The following is a 24,688-nucleotide window of genomic DNA, read 5'->3' as shown; positions in this document are numbered from 1 at the left end:
GGGTACACTTTATAATAGAACAGAATTTAATATCCAATCAAAGCACCATCAGGGGGGAATTTACTAGGATTGTAAATCCGGATTTGTACACGCCTAAAATTTACTCAGATGGGAGTTCAATTGAATATGGGACCCATAGCAACTAATCAGATTCTATCTATTATCTTCTAGAAGGTGCTCAATAAAAGTTGATTGGTTGCTATGGGCAACACCCCATCTTCAATTGAACTCCATAATTTACCCCTCAGTGTTGTAGACCTTGGAAACAATAGAATAGAAAGCCCGGATTTATCATGTAGGCTTTTTTCCACTGCTGGCAGCCCCGCGCAAACAATTGATCTTCCTGTAGCAAATGAGTTTGGGTGATGCACTGAACAGAGGGGGTCATTCAGACCTGATTGCTAGGCTGCGTATATTCGCTGCCTAGCAAGCAGGTAAATGTTGCCTGCCGCCCCGCCGAATGCACAAACCCCCGCCAACTGTATCACCATGACACGGTGCAGGCATACAGTATCTGCAGTGGCGGAACTACCATTGGTGCAGCAGGTGCATTGCACCGGGGCCCCTGACAACTAAGGGGCCCACTGCTGCATAAAACCATCAATGAGTTATTGTGAACCTGGGTTGGGGTGGAGGAGGGGGCCCAGATTATATATTTGCACCTGGGCCCACAACCCACGAGTTCCACCACTGAGTATCTGCTTACACATCTGCTCACATGCGGCCGCACAGAGGAAAAATCATTCGAAGGCTAAAACACTCCTACACACATACCACGTTCTCCACTTTAATACTCACAAAATCCATGAAGCAGGTCCTCTTGGTCCATGTAGGCATCCATTCCAGGTACATATATTTGCAAAACAAAAAAGTCAGTATTTAAATGTTTCCCTTCATCCCAACCTGGCGTTTTTCATTTGCTTCTTAAGACGGGCACGCTAGCATAATTCCAGCTTGCTTCTCCCGTGGGTGGTTAGCTGAAATGAGCAAAAAGTGACCCAAATGAATGCTGAAATAGGACTTTTCACTCTATACCCATAAAATAATCGGGTTAAGCAGCTTACAGCAGAGGCGTACCTAGATAATCGTGGGCCCCATAGCAAAAGATTGCAAGGGCCCCCTATTTAGCAACTGATGGTGATAAATGTATGTAAATCATATACTTAGACAGGAAAGATGGCCCCCTTCAGCTCTGGGCCCCATAGCAGCTGCACCCCTTGCACCTATGGTAGTTACGACTTTGGCTTACAGCATCTTACCCCAATACTAATGAGCGTAATCAGAGAACCACTGAATATCGCCCTGCACTCCCTGTCACTTTAGATTGGAGATCGGAAGTGATAAGCAATTGATTTCCATCTTTGCAGAGTCAATCCTTAACACTACTGTTGAAATTAATGGTTGGTTGAGGGCATGGAGATGAATGGTGGTTTCAGTTTAAACAGATCTTTAGTATATGCTACCAATTTGACATGGAAAGTGTTGTTAATTGACAGGGGTTTTTAAATTACCCCAAACCTGCTGCCAGAGCTGGATTAAGGGGGGGGTCCAGGTTATATGCTGCCCCCTCCAGGTTGTATGAACTCCCATCTTAGTGAATAAACCCAATGAGATGGGCTGTTTTCCGACTCTGCAGTAGCACAAAAGGGGCATTGCTGCTGCATTCAGAGAGCTCTCTGCATACCACAGGCACCAGCAGAGGGAGCTACCGAGCAGCCATGTAGATCCTCAGCAGCAGCTCAGTGCTCACATGTCCCCTGGCGGTGATTGATCCTCCGTCTGTCCTCTGTTGGTTAGTGCTGTGTAATGTGCGCTGGGTGTGGGTTTGTCTTTGTATGTACATATGCTCTGTGTGTGTGTGTGTGTGTGTGTGTCTGTATGCATACCTCCTAACATTTGCGCCCAGTGGAAAAAGGGGAGGAAATACCGCGGGGGCATGGCTTCGGGTAGAGGGGGTGTGGCCTATAGCCACGACCGCCGTATTCATCTTTTTGGGGTCATGCCCAGTGCTCTCCTAGCAGCAAAGCAGGCCCAGCTCCCTTCCTGGACTCCCTCTTTCCGCCATGCACTGAAGACGTACAGCGCTTCTTCAGCAATCACCACTGCTCTGCACAGGACAGAGCAGCGGTGATCTCCGGCTCCACCTGCACGACACTGCTACATACCTCCCAACTTTTGACGCGAAGAAATAGGGACACTCGCGCGCCCGAAAAGGGGGCGGGGCGTATGCAAATGAGGGTGCGGCTTATGCTAATTAGCCGCGACCTCATTTTCATACGAGAATAGACGCTGTGCGCATGCGCACAGCGTCTATTCTACTAGATTGGGGGGTCTCCCAACTGCCACCCCCCGCAGCGGGACAATGCCTGCCGCGGGTGGGACAGCGGGACAGGACCCAAAAATCGGGACTGTCCCTCTAAAATCGTGACAGTTGGGAGGTATGCTGCTACCCGTAGGAGGGACAGCGGGCCAGTCTCCAAATAGCGGCACTGAATCCGGCCCATTGTGTGTTCTTTCACTAGGCATACTAAAATAGTAGAACAGAAAACAATGCAGCTGAAACATCCATTGTTCATGTAAATTCATGTAAAATTCTACTAAATTATTGCTTTAATTTGGAAAAGTTAATTTGCTCTGATAAAATGTTTTCTTTATTTATAGAATTGTGAAAAAATGGATGATGTCTTTGATGTGCTCTTTTGAGTTGGTATATTTGGTGTGCCCACAGGGTAGAAGACATCGGCCATAGTAACAGAAGAAAAAAACATTCCAGGGCATCATTTTTGGTGAGATGACTCTAGCAGAGACAGAAGGTTATGATCCTATAGACACCAAATCTATTGTCATACACACACCAATCCTAAAGGATGAATTGTCAGACTATGGGACTGGCGGCTCTTCTCCAGACACAGATGATGTGAACAATGAAGACGAGACCTCGTGTGATGTCACTTGTTCAGGTTTACAGAAAGAGCTTGATGAGGCAGATGGGCATATAACAAGAACAACATTGGAGGATTTGTCTCACACAGTGACTTGCACAGTCACAATTGCTTTTGCCATCCCATCTCTACCCAAAAAAGGTAATGCTGATTCTTTTAACCTATTTGGCTAATTGTAATAGCCCCCAATTTGCCAGCGGTTCGGTATTTTGTGCAAGTATGCCTGTTTTTTATTTTCTTTTTTTTTTTATATTAAATCAGCAATCGTTTACAAGGCAAAACCAAGTTGTTGGCCAATGCCTCTGGCAACTCTCACACTAACATCTCTCACACATGGCGTCTCATTGTTATGGAGACCTGTCGGCTTATTGGCTAACATCTCTCACACATGGAGTCTGTCAGCCATATACCCCTCATATAATTGTAGGACCCCTTTATACTATCTAGTACCAGTGCCCTTTACACATTATGCCACACAAAATGAATCAAAATTCACATTATGCCACATGGTATGATCCAAAATTCAGGGACAGAGAGGAGGTCAACAGAAACATAGACAGCAGGGACACAGAGAGAGAGACAGCAGGGACATAGGAACAGAGACAATAGGGACAGGAAGAGTGATAGCAGAGAGAGTGACAGCAGCGAAAGAGGGATAGGAAGAGTGATAGCAGGGACAGGGAGAGTAACAGGAGGAAGAGAGACAGCAGGGACAGAGAGAGTGGCAGCAGGGAAAGGGACAGGCACAGAGTGACAGCAGGGACAGGAAGTGTGACAGCAGGGACAGTGACAGCAGGAACAGAGAGAGTGATAGCAGGGACACAGGGACAAGGAGAGTGACAGGGAGATTGACAGCAGGGACAGTGTCAGCAGGGACACAGGCAGATGGAGAGTGACAGCAGGGACAGAGAGAGTGACAGCAGGGACTGTGACAGCAGCAGCAGTGATCCAACTAGCAGAGGCTGTGTGGGGACCAGCGGCAGCTGTGAGTGCACCATTGCCTTGCTATGTGGAAGCCAGGGAGGCCATGCAGGTCCAGCTGTGATCCGACGAGTGGTGGCTGTAAGGGGACTTGCTACGGCCATGAGGGGACCAGGGGTGACTGTGCGAGACCTTGGTGGCCATGTGGGGGTAGTAGTGAGATGAGCAGGGGTGGCTGTGAGGAGACCAGGGGCCAATGCAGAGCAGTGTCACTGTCCCCGCCTCCTGCTGCACAGTGCTGTCTCTGCACACTTTTATTCAATGGGGAAAAAACACAATTTTGGGTCAGTGGAATCGAAGTGACGGCATGTCGTCCCCCGCCACTTCAACCACTGCAAATCAGACATTTTTCTCAAGAACTTTTTCCCTAGATTATACATAAAAGACCTAATTTGTCTTAAGGAACAGATAAAAAAGGAATAATTTGCTCCTGGAACGAACCATGTGGTAATGAAAGGAGTAGAAATGTATTTATTGTTTGTGTATGCATGCAGTTAAAATACTGGCTGCTTTGCATGAAGAGAACTAGGAAGCTTTTTACATTGAAAATTAGGGCCTTATTCTAGTTAATTCTTAGAGGCAAATTCCTTCTTAGAGGCAAATTCCTTCTTGGCTGGACAAAACCATGTGCACTATAGGTGGGGCAGATGTAACTTGTGCAGAGATAATTATATTTGGGTGAGGTTTTTCTTCAAAGTGAGATCTATATTGCAGTGTAAAAATAAAGCAGTCAGTATTTTCCCTGCACAGAAACAAAATAACTCACCCAAAGCTAAATCTATCTGCACATGTTACATCTGCCCCCCTGCAGTGCACATGGTTTTGTCCTTCTAAGAAGGAATTTGCCTCTAAGAGTGAACTAGAATAAGGCACTTAGCTAGGATGTACTCCTAACATCCATGGTCACTATATCCTGGACTCAGAAGTCCAGGCTCACAGGAGTCGGACATTCTTGCCCAAAAACCCACGCAAAGCAATTTTAGAAATTGCACATTTATTGCAAAAGCATTTGTACCACCCACCATGTTGATTGTAACATTAATTGAGACATTAATTGAAACATCAATTGTATCGTTTGACTGTAAATGTATTTATACCTGCACCATTTGAAGTAAAATTGTTTTACACAAAATCTCATTGTTCATTCATCCAACTCTGGATCACTCATACACCCCACACCAACGGAGCGGAGCGCTACACTAAACCCTACCTTTACAATTTGTCAACCCAACCCGGAACGGTCAACCAGGTAGTGAAGCAGCTAGCACCGCACAAGAGAGGACAGTGCACAGACTACCATAAAAAACTTTAAACAATTGAATATACTTGTTAAGTCTCTGTTAACAATATGCAAAGTTTAATGACAACAATCCTATATAGGGGTTATTCAATTATTGCATGACCAGTTGAAAAATCAGCAATTTTTGGATTCACTCTATTCTAAAGCATGTGCCGATTTTAAGACTGATCAAAATTCCGGCACAGTGGATTGGCCTCCCTCCCCCTTATGTGTTTTAAAATATGACAATAACAAAATATATATATAACTAGTAAGCCCGCTAGTTGCAAATGCTTTGAAAGCTAGTGGATGTAGTTTCACTTGCTGCCAACAGATGGCAGTGTAAGCCCATTCGAAGCAAGTGCTTCCAAAGCAAGTAGATGTAGTTTCACTTGCTGTCAACAGATGGCAGTGTTTCGGAGTCACGCGGACACTAGATACTGTGTGTGTGTGTGTGTATATATATATATATATATATATATATATATATATGTGTGTGTGTATATATGTATGTATACTGTATATGTATGTATGTGTATATATATATATATATATGTGTATATATATATATATATAGTGGGAAAATATATCTTGTATTGTATAATTTGGTCAGGAACCCTATATCATGATTGCCTGACTAAAGGAATTTGAAATATCTGTCCATTTTGTGCAGCACATTCACCAGAACAGCCGCCCAGGGGTGTTCTGAGACATGAGCAGACTATTTTTTTGTAATAATGTAATGATATATAAATAATAGAAATGTGGCCTGATATATCGTGCTCCTTGCTATGCATTGTCCCTACTGCTCCTACATTACTCTGACACCTTCAGATGTAATGTAATAACGCATAATTCCCTGACAAATTATGGCTCAGTCTCTTCCCACTCCAAATCCTAGCATTGAGCAGCCTGAATTATTCCTGCTGTGATACTGTAGTGATCTTTCTCTCTCTTATTTGAACAGCTTGTCTTTCAAGCACATTTGTCACAATGGATTACCATGTATTCTGAAACATTCGTAATAAGACCTACATATATATCATGTTTGCTGTTTCCTCCTATGTTGGCCTCCTACCAGTGACTGCAACGTGCAAAAAATACGGAGGAGATTCAACAGCAATCTAATGTAGGCACAGGGATTAGGGACACGGTCATTAGGTCTACAAGCATTAGGTGGACATGCATGAAGGTCAACATGACTGAAGGTCGACATGGGTTAGGTCAATGGGTCATTAGGTCGACATAAGCATTAGGTCAATGCATGTAGAAATGTGCTTTGCCATTTTAAGAAATTAAAATGCTTACAGCTGTTTATGAGCAGTTTTGTTGGGGATCTGAGCCGTGTGAGTCTTCCGGCACTATCGCACCCTATCTATCCCTAAGCTTACCTAGGTCTTCTGGCCTTCTGTTTTCTCCACGTGGCGCTCGTTCCAGACCTCCGCATGCCGGCCGTCCGTGACCAGAAGTTTGGGCTTCCAACGCGTTTCGAGAATAGAACTCTTTGTCAAAGAGTTCTACTCTCGAAACGCGTTGGAGGCCCGGGGAAGCTGATACCGCACACACCACCAAAACCGGAAGCAGTCACACCCGAACTTCCGGTCACACACGGCCAGCGTGCGGAGGTCTGGAACGAGCACCACATGGAGAAAACAGAAGACAAGAAAACCTAGGTAAGCAAAGGGATAGATAGGGCGTCCTAGGTTCTTCACGATAGTGCGGGAAAACTCACACTGCTCGGATCCCCAACAAAACTGTTCATAAAGAGCTGTAAGCATTTTAATTTCTTAAAATGGCAAAGCACATTTTTACATGCATTTTTTATTTTATTTTCCCACACATATCGTGTGTATCTTTATACTCTGCATTATTATAAAAAAAGCTGCTCCTACGAGCGCAGACCACACTTCTACTTTTTTACAAGCATTAGGTCGTTATGTGGACGTAGGTTTTCACTTTTTTTTTGAGCCAACATGTGTCGACAGGCGGTATTTCATGCCCTACCATCCACTAGGGCGTGGTAGGAGAATAAAATAGTGTAGCAAGCCATGCGAAGGGACACGGTGCTATGTTCAGTGTCAATGTCGACTGTGTCAACATTCGGGTAAAAAAAGTGAAAACCTTTCACTGTCGACCTTCCCCACGTCGACCTAATGCTAGTGTTGACCTAATGACTCTGTTGACCTAACCCATGTAGACCTTCAGTCTTGTCGACATTTCTGCATGTTGACATTCAGTCATGTCGACCTTCAGGCATGTTGACCTAGTGGTGCCGACCTATTGCTTGTTGACCTACAGTAGTTGGTGTCTATCCAATGATCCATACCCCAGGGATTATTATGTGTTCAGGGAGAGAGTATTGGACATTTGAAAGTAACTGATACAGTTTGTGTGTTTCACAAGCATTTATTCAAATTCCTGTATGATTTCCAGAGTCTTCAATGTATTGGAAAATGTTATTGCAGTCCTTTAAATTCACTGTCATTTACTTATCTTCCTAGAGTGTGATAAAATAGGATAGACTGGTGAAGAAAAGTCGTTCACTTACATAAGTCTGACTGCTAACGACACAACTCTGTAGTTTGTGAACGCAACCAAGATACACGAGATCTGCTCTACATTATAAACGCACTAAAACCCACCCAAGGGGCGAACTTGCTACTGACATGGAAAAAGCATTATGTCCAATTACATTTATTTGTTCCTCAGTCTGAAACATTTGCTGTGTGAATGCATGTTAAAGGAAGTCTACAGGCTCTCTGTCACACGGGGCCTGGTCCAGCGTTGGCAGCAAATTGTGCTTGGTATAGCCATATTCCCACGAGAGCTGGGAAAGGATGTGTTCTAGCTCAAGTCTACATTTCACTGTAAAAACAAAGCTGGACAGAATTTGTTGACTGCATGCAAAAGCAGACCATATTTTCCCTGAATGCAAAAACAAAAACAAAACCCTTAATGCATTGGTGCCTTTGTATTGCAGCATGGTTTGTTCCTGAAACAATACCTATTTTTGCTTTTTTCTTTTTCTCCTAACGTTGAACCAAGTAAAAAATCTTTCTTCTTTTTACATTTTTTTTTATTTAAAGTACATATTCTTTCTTTTTACAAATTCAATTATATTATAATAAATCGGTACAATGAACAATGTATGCTGTTTTTAAAAAGTTGCAAGCAACACATTGGACTAAAGGTGCCCATACACAGGTCTGATTTGGGTTGATTTCATACAATTCCGACTCATCCGGCCTATGTATATATTGGGGGAAATCAACCCAATTTGGAGGAGTTTGACATGTGATCGGATCCGATGCGTGTTCCTGTGTGGATCAGATCCTGGGCCAGATTCTCTAAGCTTCAAAAGTGATAAATTGGAGAGTGATAAACAGCCAGCCAATCAGCTCCTGCCTGACGTTTTTCAAACCCAGTCTGTGACATGGCAGGTAGGAGCTGATTGGCTGGCTGTTTATCACTCTCCATGTTATCACGTTTGAAGCTTAGAGAATCTAGCTCCCTGTGAGAGCTTATGTGCAGCACATACAGTATCGGAATTGGACCATCAGCAGCATATCACGGGTGATTTTTAGCACCGGCGATGTATCGCATCCGATTTCCCTTGAACTACCCCGGCAGGTCCCAATGAGTTTTGACGTGTTGTATGCAAAAAATGGCCAAATTAATCAAGAGCCAAATCGTATGCAGCCCTCCCGGGGAGGAGCTGAGGCAGTTCAAAGGAAAACAGGTCTGACATGCATCAGACAAGCCGGACCTGTGTATGGCCAGCTTACTAGTCACAATGTGCTCTGTAGTTGTTGGTAACCACAACAAACACTAGGCAGCCATATAGATACTATGGCCCTTATTCAGATCTGATCGCAGTACAAATTTGTTTGCAAAATGGACAAAACCATGTGTACTGCAGGTGGGGCAGATGTAACATATGCAGATAGAGTTAGATTGTGTTATTTTGTTTCTGTGCAGGGTAATTACTGGCTGCATTATTTTTACACTGCAATTTAGATTTCAACACAAATTGACCGATCTCTGCACATGTTACATCTGCCCCACCTGCAGTGCAGCATGGTTTGGCCCATTTTCCAAACAAATTTGTACTGCGATCAGATCTGAATAAGGGCCTATGTTTGTATGGTAACACAGCAGCGTTCTTCCGAAGATGCCTGTCTGCCATGATATTAGTTGTTTGCACAAGCCCAAGAGCAAACACAGGATTTGGTAGCAGCTTGTCTGGTTGACGTTTCACAGTGAAACAGACTCACACATATTGTATATAGAGTAATAGATATATAGATATATCTATATCTATAGATAGATATCTATCTATCTAGTATCTATATATGTGTGTGTGTGTGTGTGTGTGTGTGTGTGCGTGTGTGTGTGTGTATGTATGTATGTATGAATGTATGTATATATATTAGTAATTCTGCTCGAAGCAAAAGCTAGTTCTGTGTTTGTGCATGTGTGAGAAAGAGATGGACACTAGACATATATATATAGTGCGCAAAAAATTCTTTCCACCTCACAACTCCAATCGCGTGGAAATATAAATCCCAGAGCACTGTTAGTTCCTTACGAGACCCGTTGCTAGTAGCTACCGCAGGTCCTCCTTGCACCCTGATCCTATTCACAAACTGGTGAGTCCCTTTAAAAGTTCCTTAACCACGAGGTAAATGGTATCTAAAAATCAAACATAAAAGGTGGGCTCCATAGTGTCCATATCTGGGAAATTGTCTTTATTCAGATGATTACAGTGATATAGGTCAGAGATCTCATACTGAGGTTTGCTGTCATACCACCGCAGTATTAGACACCATAAAAGCAGGCCAGCTGGAACTCCTCACATCTCCGTCCACTGCTCATGCGCTAGGCCACATGGGGGTATATGTAGATGTAGATTTGCTACTTACTGTACATACATATACTTCTTTCTGATGCAGCTCAGTAGTAGCATATGGTTGCTGATAATGGTGGGCACCTGGCATACACAGGCATGGAAATGAAGCAATGACACCTAGATTATATATCAAATATCAAAATATAATAAATATAAGTATTTGGTGATAAAAACGTAAAGATAACGCATTCAGGGGCCAATTCAGACCCATTTGTTATTCGCCCCCTTCCCCGATGTTTAGGGTTTACATGGCTTCTGCGAATTTCACAATTGCCGCACACCCCACTCACCCAGAGCGTGAATCCACTCTCTTACACAGTGGTTCCCAACCCTGGTTCTCAAGTACCCCCAACAGTGCACGTTTTCCCGGTCACCCAGCAGGTGCACTCATTATTCAGGCACATTTGAAAAGATCCCCAGGTGGAGCTAATTATAGCACTTGTGACAATGGGCCTTATTCTAGTTCACTCTTTCTGACAAAATCCTTCTTAGATGGGCAAAACCATGTGCACTGCAGGTGGGGCAGATGTTACTTGTGCAGAGAGAATTAGATTTGGGTGGGGTTTTACTTCAAAGTGAGATCTATATTGCAGTGTAAAAATAAAGCAGCCAGTATTTACCCTGCACAGAAACAAAATGACTCACCCAAATCTAATTCTCTCTGCACATGTCACATCTGGCCCCCCTGCAGTGCACATGGTTTTGTCCATCTAAGAAGGATTTTGTCAGAAAGAGTGGATTAGAATAACCCCCTATGTGTGGAGACCTGCAAAACATGCACTGTTGGGGGTACGTAAGGACCAGGGTTGGGAACCACTGCTCTAACACATCCCCTCGCATGCGGACGAACGGCAAATAAATCATTCCATGGTCGCACAAGACTGATTTTTATTCTGGCTGCTATCTGCCGAATTTGGGGCGGGCACTGAGTGTTTTTATGGCTGCCGACCCCTGCCCGCCTCCCCTACCGGAGTGAATGGCTCGGCAAGTGTGAAATAAGCCAAAGCCTGGGGTTTGCACATGTGCGTAATCGCGCATGCGCAAGCCCTGAACATCGGGGACAGGCTGAATTCGAACCCCAAAAAAACGGTCTGAATCGGCCCAATAGTCACCTTCTCTTTCTTTATTAATCTGTAATAGATCACCAAACATATACAGTATATTGCTTTTGTATATTTTTTATTCAAAATCTCCCAAAGAGTAGAATTGTGCGGGTCTCACACAGATGACAGGAATCTTTCATCATGGGATGGTGGCACCTGACTAGATGGCTTATGTACCTGTCAAGTACTGTGCTGCCGCCCTCTGGTGGTCAAACCCATACCGTGTATGATATCAAATGAATCTTAACGGTGCATAGAGTTCTAAATGATGCTGTTTTACTATAAAGGCAGTGTCCTAGTAAAGAACCTACAGCCATTCAGTTCGTCAGCGGTCATTGAAGACATTATATATACCCCAAAATCACTATCTGGACATTGCAGTTTGATTCTTTCCCTATTTTTTGTGGTATTCATTGATAAATCATAGTTTTTTACTGTACTATCATTTGTTTTATTTGCATCAAAGAAATATCTATACAGTAGAAGTAATTTCAAGTAAAATGTCCTTCTTTTTTATCTGTAGAAGATGAACCCAATGGACAAACTGGCCATAAGCACCACAATAAGTTGATTGAGGCTCCGAAAGCTCAGCAGTATTTCCACTTTGAATATTTTCTTCTCCCTGAGGACACAGAACCCACTAAAGTAGATGTAGTCTTGTTTGGGGTTGTGGCTAAGCTGTACATGGAGCAAGAGTCTCGGGTAAGTTGACTATTGTAATTTGTATGATCTTGCAGACATTATTATAAGTGTGTACTTTTTTGCATTTACCCTACACCTGACCTTGTGCAGATATGTATTTTAAATTAGAAAAGTCTGAATAAGACACCATGACAGCACTACAGTCTACTTAGCTGAGCAGCTCTTAATAAGGGGAGATTTGGCCGTAAGTGGGGTCAGAGAGTCACCACATTGTTCTTTATACCCCTTTCACATTGCACCTAATAACCGGGTTCTTGCCGGTTCAACCTGGTAATTGGTGCGATGTGAAAGGGTTTACCAGGTTCCGCAAACGGGTAGCAACAAGGCAATAGGTACCGGTTAAAAAGAAGGGTTCTCACCGGCTCATTGCCGTGTTGCTTTGCGGTGTGAACTGGTTTATCGGGTCGAACGACCCATTTCCTGTTCACACCAATGGGGATGATGTCAGCGAACCGGCAATATTGCTGGTTCGCTGATGCTATCTGAACAGACCAAATGCAGGGTTGCACCGGGACTGAACCGTTTCAAAGTCCTGGTGTGACCCTGCATTTTGCGATCTGAAAGCGGTAAAAGTCTCCTAGACATCAATTGCTGAATTATTGTACAGATTCTGACTCATTGAGACAAGGTATGGGTCAAAGGGTTGACTGTATGAAGGTCGACATACATTAGGTCAACCACTAAAGGTTAACAGGGCTTACGTCGAAATAGGTCAACAGTCAAAAGGTCGACATGAGTTTTTCACTTTTTTTGTCCCAAACTTCGAGTTTAGTTGACATAGATACCGAATGAGTGTACCGCAGCCCCTCGCATGGCTCACTGCGCTCACAATGGTTCAAGGCTTTATGTTCTAGAAGGTAGTCTGCCACCGGCAGAAGTGTAGTAGCCACACGGTGCACTGGAGCTAACTAGGTGGGGGAAATTAGAAAAGTGGTACTACAGATATAAGTGACCTTGGAAGGAAGGAACGCTGTGGGAAAGAGGAGGAAATCACATTAGGAAGAATGAAGCAATGGACTGGCAAAGTAAGAGTAGTAGGATTAGTAAAAGAAAGGAGGGTGACATAAGGCAAGTGTTAGTATGGTGGAAGAGATGGATCAGCAAGAGGCTCAGCGAGACTGGACACCATACGCTTCGGAATCATGGACTACACACAAACCAGGACTTTGTAAGAATAGCACCATATGCAGGGGGCTATACAGAGCTGATCGCTGTTGTTCAAATTTACACAGTGATCAGTTATCGAACAACTGCGCAGACTATGAAGAATCTAATCCCAATCCCCTTGCAAATTGACTGACAGGAAGCAGCCATTTATGAGCGTCATCCTGCTGCTTTCTGGGTGCATCAGAAAAAAAATGCAGGTATTTTCTGGGAGGGCATGTGACGTCAGTGCTGGCCTTGATCAGCCTGTCTCTGTCGCAGGGTTCTGATACTTTTTCAGAAATGTGTGCTACAATAGCTCTTCTGCAAGATCGGACAGTACTTCCATCATGGGTGCCCATGAAACAGCTGCCGGTTGTTCTTCCTTGGATTGTTTGTTTTCAGTTGAGTTGTTTTCCCTGATTCCAACACATGAATTACTTGCTATAGCTCATACCCTGACAGGTGCCATTGGAACAAGATAATCAATATTATTGAGTTCACCTATCATTTATGTTATGTCTGATGGCAGTGGTGGCACCGAGGTCGCTGATAAACACTGCGGCCAAGATAACCCCTGAAATGTCAGACTTCATGGACATTAGGTGTGGCCTCACAGTAGCCCTACTGATGTCAATAATGGGGATGTGGCCTCATGGGAAGTCCCAGATTATCTGACTACAGAGGGTTTGTGGGCAGCCCTGGAGACTCTTTGAGCACTGCTTGCTCATCAGTAATAGGAGCATGATTATCTCACACTGCAACATCAAGCTCCTATTGCTGTGGAGGAGCCTGCATTTTGTTTGACATCACAGCAGCCCGCACCCCCCTTGTGACAGCTCTGGCTGATGTGTGTATGCTATTGACTTCGATGTTCAGTGTTGCATAATCTGTGAGCGCTTTAAAAATAAAAGATAATTATTGAATAATATATCAAGTTAGTACATTGAATTCTGAAATGTCTCGAAAACCTTGTAAGAAAAAAATACACTAATTTACATGAATAATTGTATTTATAGCTGTTAAAACCATGGCAGGAAAATGATAAAACATGGTTGATATGGAGCCACAGTGTTGATCTCTGTGTCACAAAAGAAGTTTTACTGAAAGCGTTAACACATCATATACACATGAAGATATGGGATACGAAGGACAAAGTGTCAGCAAAAGCCAGATTTGATCGACCAAAGGCGTTTCGAGTGTTGCAGGTGAAACAAGGGGAAGGTAAATCTCAGTCTCGCTAACCCTCTTCGTACATTGTAAGTCACTTGCTAAATGTATTGCATTGGGGTGTGGTATAGTCGGGATCCCGACAGTCATTATCCCGACATTGGGATCCCGACTGGCCGGACCCAGACAGCATGGCGAGCGCAACAAAGCCCCTTGCGGGCACGGTGGCTCGCTATGCGAGCCACCTATTCTATTCTCCCTCTATGGGGTTGTGGACCCCCACGAGGGAAAATAGCCGACGGCCGTCGGGAACCCAGCTGACAGTGTTTTGACAGTCAGGATCCCAACATCGGGGGAATGCCTGTCGGGATCCTGACTGTCGGGACCCCGTCCGGCACCCATTGCATTGAATCAAGGGAAGGCCAGGTAATAAAGAAACACTAAAACATTACATTAAGAAACAGTAAAACTCAGCTGCTTTTGTAATGATCTAGGTTGCTATTACTTTAATTTTAAAGATTACTCAGAACCCATTTATCTCATTTCATGCATTTAATCCTTTCAGTGACTGTATACCAATAAAACTATCATTGTGAAACTCACTTCAATGAGGTGAAGTACCGCCAGTAACCACTAGAGGCCACTCAATTTTTGCAGGGACACTGATCTGTTTCAAACTATTGTTTGCGATCTGAATTAGTTCACACTATGCATGTTAACAGCATTTGCAACAAGACAGTGCAATTTTTGTGCCTGACCATGGAAGGTGCATAGATACTGGGGTTCTCCTTGTTGTTTTCACTACACTGAGGGGGTCAATCCAATTAGGAACAAATCTGGGAAAGTGAGTTGGTTTTATGGAACTTGCATGTATCCGTGAATGCATACACCAAAGGAATGCGATATTCAGTTAGAGATGGCGGAAGTGCGGCAAGGTTCTTAAACTACTAGATCAAGTAAAATGGCATAAGTACATGAATATCTTTCCTGGTCCCAATAACAGGACCATATAGAAGGGTGTCTAAGGTGTCAAATGGGTGATTCCCCCCCCCCCCCCCCCCCCCCCCTTTTTTATTATAGTGGACAAATTATTACCATTTTTAGCTTGTTGAGGTACGGAAAACTGTCTCTAAAACTAATTTTCAGTATGTTGTGTTCAAAAACCCCTCAATACAACACCTCCAGGTCGCACATCAATTAAACCCTTCTTAAGGTTTTTAGAGAACATCCCCTGTAAAACTGTCATGCCTTTATTTGCTAAATTATGCTATTTATACCAGCTCAAGTGTGCACTGATTATTTTTTTTTTTATGATTTATTTATAATTTTCGCATAATCTACATAACCAAATATAATAATCAGTGTTAGACAAAAATGAGCCCTGACAATATTGATATATATAAACCAAATTTACACAGGCATTTCCCCATCTAATTTTCATAGTCCTTTATCGGTGCCATAAATCTGGCTCTAAAAGTAAAAAGAGATAAATCAGTGTCATGGCTGAGGGATCAAGCCCGTAATGCCCCAACCCTACACTGAAATCAGAAATGCCGATAACCTAAGTACAAAAAAACATATTTATATTTACACTAATCCATATGAAAATAAATAAACAAATGATAAAATGAAGGTGCCCATACACGCACCGATGTCAGTGTGCTGTGCGTTTTGAACTCCAAGGTGCCATGCGATTTTGGCACTTGAAATGGATGTGCTGCACTGTGCGTGTGCGATGCAATGCTTTTTTAAATTTTTTTAAAGTTAACAGTCTGTAATGGACATCGCAACGCATGTACTCCAAAACTGATGCGATGCAATGAAGCACAAAAAGTACTGCCTGCAGATACTTTTTGTCCTTTACAATATTGTACCTGCGGGGACGTGCATCGCATTGCATCCCGCAGGTACACGGTGCGATTATTGCCGATGCAATGCATTTTTAACTTTAAATGTTCAAACGCATGCGATTTTCGGCATGTGTATGGGCACCTTAAGATAGATAAGAAAGAATAAGAAAAACATAGAAGAAAATAAAAGTAAAACAGTTTGAAAGAGGCCAAGTACAGGTAAGAATGTATCAAAAAGGATAAGCGCAAATCGAAAAATAGCTATTTTCAAATAGTTATAATGTCTAAGTTAACTTAAATTAAAAGGTCTGAGAAGTCATTTGATATGGATCTGTAAGGGGTCAGGGTGTTAAATGTAAACCAGGCAATCCATGTAGATAGGAATTTATGGGATGTATCATTGAGATATGCTGATATTCTCTCCATGGCCGCCACACACCAAATTTTGTTCAGTAGTTGTTGGAATGGTGGAGGATCCTAGCATTTCCAATGCCTAGACCAGTGGTCTCCAACCTTTTTTGGGTCGGGAGCTACTCGCGACAAAATAAACCGCCCGAAGAGCTACTAAAGTAAAAAAAAATTAAAAATCTGCATAATATCCCAAAAAATGCCCTTTACACATAATGCCACAAACTGTAATGCCCCTGACACATTATGCCACACACTGCAATGCCCCAAAACATACCTCCCAACACTGGAGGCAGAGGAGAAGAGTCATCTGCGTGCCGAAGGCACGCGCCAAAAATTAGAAGGTTCAGCGAGGCTACATCCCCCATTTTTTCCGCTATGGGGGCATAGTCAGCTCTCTAAGAGCTGTAGCCACATGGGGTGCGGCCATGGAAAATGGGGGTGTGATACACATATGCCCCCAATAGTGCAGTGCCAGATATACATATGCTCCCACGGTGCCAGGTATGCCCCCACAGTGCCAGAAACAGGAATACCCTCACATTGTCAGGTATGACCCCATGGTGCCAACAATGCCCCCACAGTGCCGGTTATGCCCCCACAGTGCCAGCATGTATGCCCCCACAGTGCCAGCATGTATGCCCCCACAGTGCCAACAAGTATGCCCCCACAGTGCCAACAAGTATGCCCCCACAGTGCCAACAAGTATGCCCCCACAGTGCCAACAAGTATGCCCCCACAGTGCCAACAAATATGCCCCCACAGTGCCAATAAGTATGCCCCCACAGTGCCAATAAATATGCCCCCACAGTGCCAATAAATATGCCCCCACAGTGCCAATAAATATGCCCCCACAGTGCCAATAAATAAGCCCCCACAGTGCCAATAAGTATGCCCCCACAGTGCCAATAAATATGCCCCCACAGTGCCAATAAATATGCCCCCACAGTGCCAATAAATATGCCCCCACAGTGCCAATAAATATGCCCCCACAGTGCCAATAAATATGCCCCCACAGTGCCAATAAATATGCCCCCACAGTGCCAATAAATAAGCCCCCACAGTGCCAATAAGTATGCCCCCACAGTGCCAATAAATATGCCCCCACAGTGCCAATAAATATGCCCCCACAGTGCCAATAAATATGCCCCCACAGTGCCAATAAATATGCCCCCACAGTGCCAATAAATATGCCCCCACAGTGCCAATAAATATGCCCCCACAGTGCCAATAAATATGCCCCCACAGTGCCAATAAATAAGCCCCCACAGTGCCAATAAGTATGCCCCCACAGTGCCAATAAGGATGCCCCCACAGTGCCAATAAATATGCCCCCACAGTGCCAATAAATATGCCCCCACAGTGCCAATAAATAAGCCCCCACAGTGCCAATAAGTATGCCCCCACAGTGCCAATAAATATGCCCCCACAGTGCCAATAAATATGCCCCCACAGTGCCAATAAGTATGCCCCCACAGTGCCAATAAGTATGCCCCCACAGTGCCAATAAATATGCCCCCACAGTACCAATAAATATGCCCCCACAGTGTCATGTGTTCCCCAGCAGCACACTTACCATTGTTGCTGCTGCCGGGGAGAGAACTATTCGGCCATCCGTGCCCCCTGTGGTGCTGCTGGCGGTGTCCTCCTGTGACGGCGTGATGGCGTGCTGCTTCCCTTTCAGGGGAGGAGAGCACAGCGCAGCACGCATCTCTCCTTCCCCTCACTTCCTTGTTACTGCGCCGTCTGCCATTCAAAGCTCGCGGGCCGGCTGCTGATTGGCTGCCGGCCCGCGAGCTCTGGCTGGCGGACGCCGCAGTCACAGGGACACCTGGGACGCACAGGGAAGGGTAGGAGAGAAGCGCAATGCTCTCTCCTCCCCTCAGGGAAAAATTGAAGCAGGGGCGGACGGCGGCGGGTAATGGAGGGGCGGGCGGTGACAGTGGTCGAGCTACCCCGATCGCTGCCGCGAGCTACTGGTAGCTCGCGAGCGACGGGTTGGCGACCACTGGCCTAGACAATTAAACACCTTTCCACATTCAGAATATGTACAGACAGCTTATCTGAGGTTTTGTCTAATCCATCTATGTGGCAGCCAAGGAGGAAAGGCCTGGTGATTTTGTGACATGTATTGGAAAAACCTGGGATAATAGTTGTGCGACTGTGTCCCAAAACCGAGCAATCTTGGGACATGCCCAGTAAATATGGATAAAGGTACCTTCCTCACCGCATCCTCTCCCGTGTGTGATCATTCACTGGTACTGGCGTACTGTACCAGAGGCCCTGCACCGTCCTGACATTTTTACCTTAAAATTTTCCCTACCTCTTCATCTGCTCAGGGGATGAACACAAAAATATATATGAAATTCCTCAGAAAAATTAATGTGAGTTTGGAATTAAATGGCAAATGATAGTTCGGTGTGAGAATGACTCGTAGGACCCAAATCACTCCTATTTGCAGGAGTTAAAGTGAGGGGGAACAGAGTGGAACTGAGTTCCACCACCTCTAATGGTGAGGTGGAACATTTTAACCTCTACATTGGCCCTGCACAGTAATTCTCACAGAAAAGCATTCTAGCATGCAGGGGGATGCCAAAAACACTAAAACTTGCCCTACCTCTGCCTAATTGGGGGAGGGAAGGCGGGGTAAATAGTTGACATAGATAAATGAGTTCCCCCTCCTCTGCATGACCACTTTAAGCCCTGCCTATTTGGAATAACCTACAGTATACCTGTTCTACCTGTGTGCAGACAGGATGTATTAGTTGAACACATTGGAAATACACTTATCTTTTCTTTTGTTTACTGCAGTGAAGCAGTTGGTTCTAAATCAGAGAAAGCTATTTGGAGATAGTCTACCACGACCAAGTTTTATTCTTCAGAAGAATGGGGATATCAAGTATCAGGAGGATATCAATACTCAGGGTAAGTGTATAAAAGTTCTATTGCTTCCATACTCCATACAGTATCTTGCTGTTGCTTGTAGTACAATAGGAATACCAGCCCTAGAAGAGTATAGAAGAGAGACTAATATATTTATTGGGCTATTGAAATAAAGCTAGTTTTTTTTCTTCAAGAGAAAAAAATCCTGTTTTGGAACATGGGATCCAGGATAAGTATAATCCCCGATAAGTGTTCACTTTTGGGTTCAACCACATAGCCCCCAGCGAATCCGTTACCGTGGTAATTTACTGTGGTTAATCAGATACAGTTTAGTTCATTAATGGAAAACCTCCAAACTTGGCTAATAAAAGAGACATATCCAAAACAAGTATAATAATAATAATAATAATAATAATAGCAGTGGCATAAGTTTGTTCCAGTTACTTGAGGCAAGATAAATATTGGTGCCCCCCCCCCCCCCACACACACACACACACACACACACAACCCTATATAACCTTATATAAAAATATATATATCGTATATACGGCCGCTAATACGAATTCGTATAGGCAGCCTGCACAGATCAGTCAGATCCGTGCAGGCTGAAGGGGCTGGTAATAAAAAATCAGGAAACCCGGCAACTAGGGGTTCCCTGATTTTTTACAATTGGCCCCAGGCTCCAATCCCAAAATACGGGGGACAAAATGACTAGGGGTCCCCCCATATTTTAAGAACCAGGCCCAACCAGCCAGCAGGGTAATGCCACAGCCGGGGGGAGACTTTTTATACAAGTCCCCCCGGCCAAAGCATTAACCCTACTGACCAGTCAGCCTGGCCAGTCCCCCCCCCTCCAGGACTTACCAGACCAAGCTGAAGACTGCTGCTGTCCCCGGTGACCCTGGGCTGTGGTCACCGGGCTGAAAAATAGAATAAACTATTGTTTGATACTGTGGAACTATGAGTCCCAGCAAGCTTCCCCCGCATGCTGGGACTTGGAGAACCACATGTCCGAGCATGCGGGGCATTAAAGGGCCCGCTGGCACTTGTAGTTCTACAGTATTAAAAATAGTAAAATAAACACACACACTGACACATGAAAAATACAACTTTAATACATCCAAAGCCCTTTCATACTGATACTTACCTATCTTACTATACTTACCCGTAGGTAGGTCCCTCACACTCTCACATGCCACACTCTGACACCATAGTGCCCATTATTATGCCACACGCTATAATGCCTATTGCAATTACCACATGCCGGACTTTGGACATGCCTGCTGTAGATAGATAGAGAACACATACAGTATATATTTCAGAAGTCATCTACAGAAGCAATATTGTTGACTTTTAAATAACTGATTTAAACTTCCAGGGGGAGGAGAGGTGCCCCCTTGGGAGCAGGAGATGACTCCACTGCCTCCCAGAGTTCTGCCTATAATAGTTACCATCCAGAGAATTCTCAGTCAGCAAATAGTCCTCTAGCAAATAGTCCTCTAGCAAATAGTCCTCTAGCAAATAGTTTTTGCAGATTTTCAAGTGGCTGGCAAAACTTAACTGGCCACAGATGGAGCAAGGAGAGAGGTCTAAATATGGTGGTGCAGAACCTGGATTGGTTTTGCTATGGCAATCATCCCACACAGGGCTGGTACTTGCTCCACCGGGGGGGGGGGGGATTCAGGAGGGGTTGATGCCTTATGCCGGTTGAAGTGGCGCGGCCATCGCCGCCTCATCGCTCCATGGCGGGGAGGAGAGTTGCTGCTCAACTCCATGGCCCAGCGCTCACTCGCTCCAGTGAAGTCCAGGGGGTCGGGTGGGTAATACGCTTGGGGGAAGGATAGTGAGGGGGGGGGAGAGGGAGAGTTGCCACTCACCTCCAACCAGGATGGGGGGGGACTCTTGCTCCTGACTTCCGCCCTCCAGTGACCGGCGCCCTAGGAAAATCCCTAATGCTGCCTAGTGGTGGCGCCAGCCCTGACTCCACAGCTTCTTCAGCAGCATGATAAGAACAATGATAACTTTTTTACCTTACACATGCTGTATATATTGTTTTTCATAGCTCTGTTTCTCAATACTGGTGAGTATTGTTTTCTCTATATTCCAAATGTTCCATTCCAATAAAATAAAAAAAAATGGAGTTGATGGCTGTAAACAAACCACTGGCTTACTGTAGATGTACCTGAGTGTACTTGTCACTGTTGCTGAACTGAGTTATTTTGTGACTCCGTTTTACATTTAGTCGTTTGAATTTCAAGTTAAAATTCAGTTTTATTGCAGAAGATATAGAAAATGTCATGACCAACACATGTAAGATAGAAAAATATTCAAACATCATTTTATTACCATATTCCTTATCTCTGCTAGGACAGCATGTATTTGTAATGCATTTCAGAGACCGTCAAATGCAACTGAAGATATAAAACACATTTCTTTCACATAAGCCGAGAACTTTGCATATGCTGACCTTCCCAATGTATTACTGTGGGGCAGGGACAGTATCTTTACACATGAAAGTAATGTGGAAGATCCAGTCCAGGTTTTAGTGCACCAGCAGCATGAAAACTGATGTGATCACAGTTGGGCTGATTAGCAGCACCTGTGGCTTCCTAATAACAGTGTTTCCAGGGCAGCAGGTCATTGCTTTTGATGGTGAAATAGCTACCCAAGTGATAGGCCGGGGTGTGGGCTACAGTTGGAGCATTCTGAAGAGTTTGTAACTATACTGGCATATGCTGTGTACCTGGTATGCTGTTATCTGTTCCAAAAATAAAGACCAAGACTTCATCTTGATCCAGTGTATTGGATTCCATGTCGCATTATATACTTTTCCCTGTATGGGGAGGTATTTAGGACATAAGAAGTACACACGCCACAAGGTTATGCACAGAATTAATGCTGATTTCTGAGACCATATAAAGAGATTACCGGTCTGTATGTAAAGGGAAAGGTTTTAACCCTTTGAGTGCCAACATCTCTATGAGAGATGTTCAAATATCGCTAAACATGCCAGCGTCGCTCACATTTGTTATATAAATTCAAATAAAAAATGTTTCTATTTCCTATATAAGGTAAACATTACAGGTCAATGAGGAATAAAAATGTTTGCTTAGCAATTTTCATACCTATTTTGACCATTTCTCTTGGCACTCAAAGGGTTAAAATTGACATCCACAAAAATGGCAATGAAAAAGAAATTTTGGTGACATGAGCAGTGTACAGTAATATAAGCTGTAGCACATAGGAGCGAGAAACCGATATAAATAGACTAGATAAAAAAAAAAAAGGAAACCGAATGGGTGGTATTCAATGCCCTCGGTGAGCGGCAGCGAGGGGGGGTTGTACAGCGAGGATGCCTTTTTGATAGTGAGGAAAAGCCATCCTTGCTATCCAACTCACTTGCCAGCCACTCGCCATATTCCACTCCCGGAACGGCGAGGTTTGCCACAAATGCAGGGAGCCTGCAACACCCAACACAAAACCAAAACTGTTACAAAGTTAGTTTGTCCAGACGGACACAGGGGTATATTCAATTGATAGGTCAGAAGGGGTTTCGACCTATTCAGTGCTGTTTTTTTCAGTAGGTTGGAATGTTCTGACCTGCCAAAAACCAGGTGGATTGACGGAATAGCCGCTAATCCACCTGCTTTTGATGGAAACATGTTTCCGGCAATCTCATTCTGACATGAAAAGATGTCAGATTGAGGCAAGGAGGACAGCACCGGGTGAGCAGCATCAGTTTACACGGTGCCGTCCTCCTGTCTGCCGCCTCCCGTACTCTACCGATGCCTCCCGTACCGACCCGCCGCACAAACTTGTCCTGCCGCCGGGCTGGGTGAGAGCAGCTCATCCGTCCCAGCTCCCGCTGCCTCCCGCCACCTCCCGGGTGACCCTGCCGCCTCCCACCACTGTGCTCACCCGGTCCCCGCACCGGCCAGGTGAGCATCAATCAGTGGCCAAATCTGACATCCAGATTTGGCCGCTATATTGAATAATGAATGTTGAATCCATTCTGTCAAAAGAATTTCGGAATGGATCCGGCTTCAATTGAATATACCCCACAATCTCAAGAAAGTGTCAGATTAAAATAAAATAATGGAAATGACACTGGCCAGTGTCTCCAAAACACGGACACCAGAATATAGTAATTACTACGTCCCCCCTTCCAATGTACTAATACCCCAACTCATACTGTATTTGGATTCCCAAAGCAACCCTCACCGGTCCTAACTACACTACAACTATGAAAACTAATCACATGTAACTTAAGACCATGGTGTGTCCAGCCCTAGATCTAAAATGCAATAAAGGCCACTTCACCAACCAAATTACTCCTTAACAGAAAGTGAAACCAAAATGATATGTTTTAAACTTGCTGGATATGTAGAGAGGTTGAAGACAGAGGTTGGAGGTAGGAGCAGGTAGGGACAAGCTTTTTACTAGTCAAAACTAAAATCCAAATAACCTATGAGCAAGCAGGAAACTAAAAGCATAATAGGTCAGAACAAACTCTAGAGAAAATTAGAATGACAGTACGAAACAATTAAAAGCAAGAACATTAATTAAGCATTATGAAGAAAGGCAAACCGTATCAAACATGGGCAAGAACTCTGCTGCATTGAAGGCACTCAAGTAGGGTCACCCCACCCCAAGGCCCCCAGTCCAAACCAGACTACAATCTCCATATAATGCAATATGTTCACAATAGAGAACCACAAATGGACCCCTGATAGAGAAGTCCACAAAAAAAATGGCGAACCCGCTCAACAGTAAATAGAGGAGGAAATGAGTCCTCAGCAAGACATGTCTCAATGGCGGAAAATATTTCCAGATACTCCACTCTGACACAGGATTGACTAAACTAGATTAGCACGTTGGGAGCAGTTTCCATTGGATTCTTTATTTTATTGGATTAATATAACATTATCTGATTTTGGTATTTGTCTATACAGACATGCGGCCAAGTTTCTCTCCGATCCCATTTAATTATTATGTGGCCGGCATTAGAAATGCAGTATATCTGATCAGGCTTGATAATTAGAAGTAATTCAATTTAAATTCCATTGATAATTTAAGTGTTAATTAGATTTTGTTACTCCTTTATATCAATTAAAAGTTCTATCTTCTGTTTTCAAATAAGCCAAGTGCTGAACTCCAGCCATATACGAAACACAGTGAAATTACTTTGTGCAGTACAATTAGCACTGGGCCATCGTGTTATTTATATGTAACTCTGCAGACTTCTAAATGTTACTTGTCTTCACGTTTTCGGCTGCTCTGTAATCAATCATGTCACAATGCTTCTTTACGGACCGCTG

General features: G+C 44.0%; 1 protein-coding gene across 3 annotated transcripts in view; it reads left to right on the top strand.

The window, feature by feature from the left end:
• CFAP92 (cilia and flagella associated protein 92 (putative)) overlaps positions 1-24,688 on the top strand; it is a 110,593-nt gene that overhangs the window by 6,775 nt on the left and 79,130 nt on the right. For 2 of the 3 annotated variants that reach the window (XM_083156434.1, XM_083156432.1), the window contains exons 2-5: positions 2,729-3,083; positions 11,738-11,916; positions 14,079-14,283; positions 19,299-19,412. In XM_083156434.1, the coding sequence (XP_083012560.1) occupies positions 2,792-3,083; positions 11,738-11,916; positions 14,079-14,283; positions 19,299-19,412 (790 nt within the window). In that variant the 5' untranslated portion in view covers positions 2,729-2,791. Of the gene's footprint in view, positions 1-2,661; positions 3,084-11,737; positions 11,917-14,078; positions 14,284-19,298; positions 19,413-24,688 lie in introns of all 3 variants that reach the window. The other variant, XM_083156433.1, reaches the window with a different exon arrangement.

The sequence above is a fragment of the Crinia signifera genome, chromosome 8 (assembly GCF_055691185.1).
Source record: "Crinia signifera chromosome 8, ASM5569118v1, whole genome shotgun sequence".
In the NCBI taxonomy this organism is placed as follows: Eukaryota; Metazoa; Chordata; class Amphibia; order Anura; family Myobatrachidae; genus Crinia; species Crinia signifera.
The sequence above is the reverse complement of the archived record's forward strand: the minus strand, read 5'-3'. Positions and strand labels throughout refer to the sequence as shown.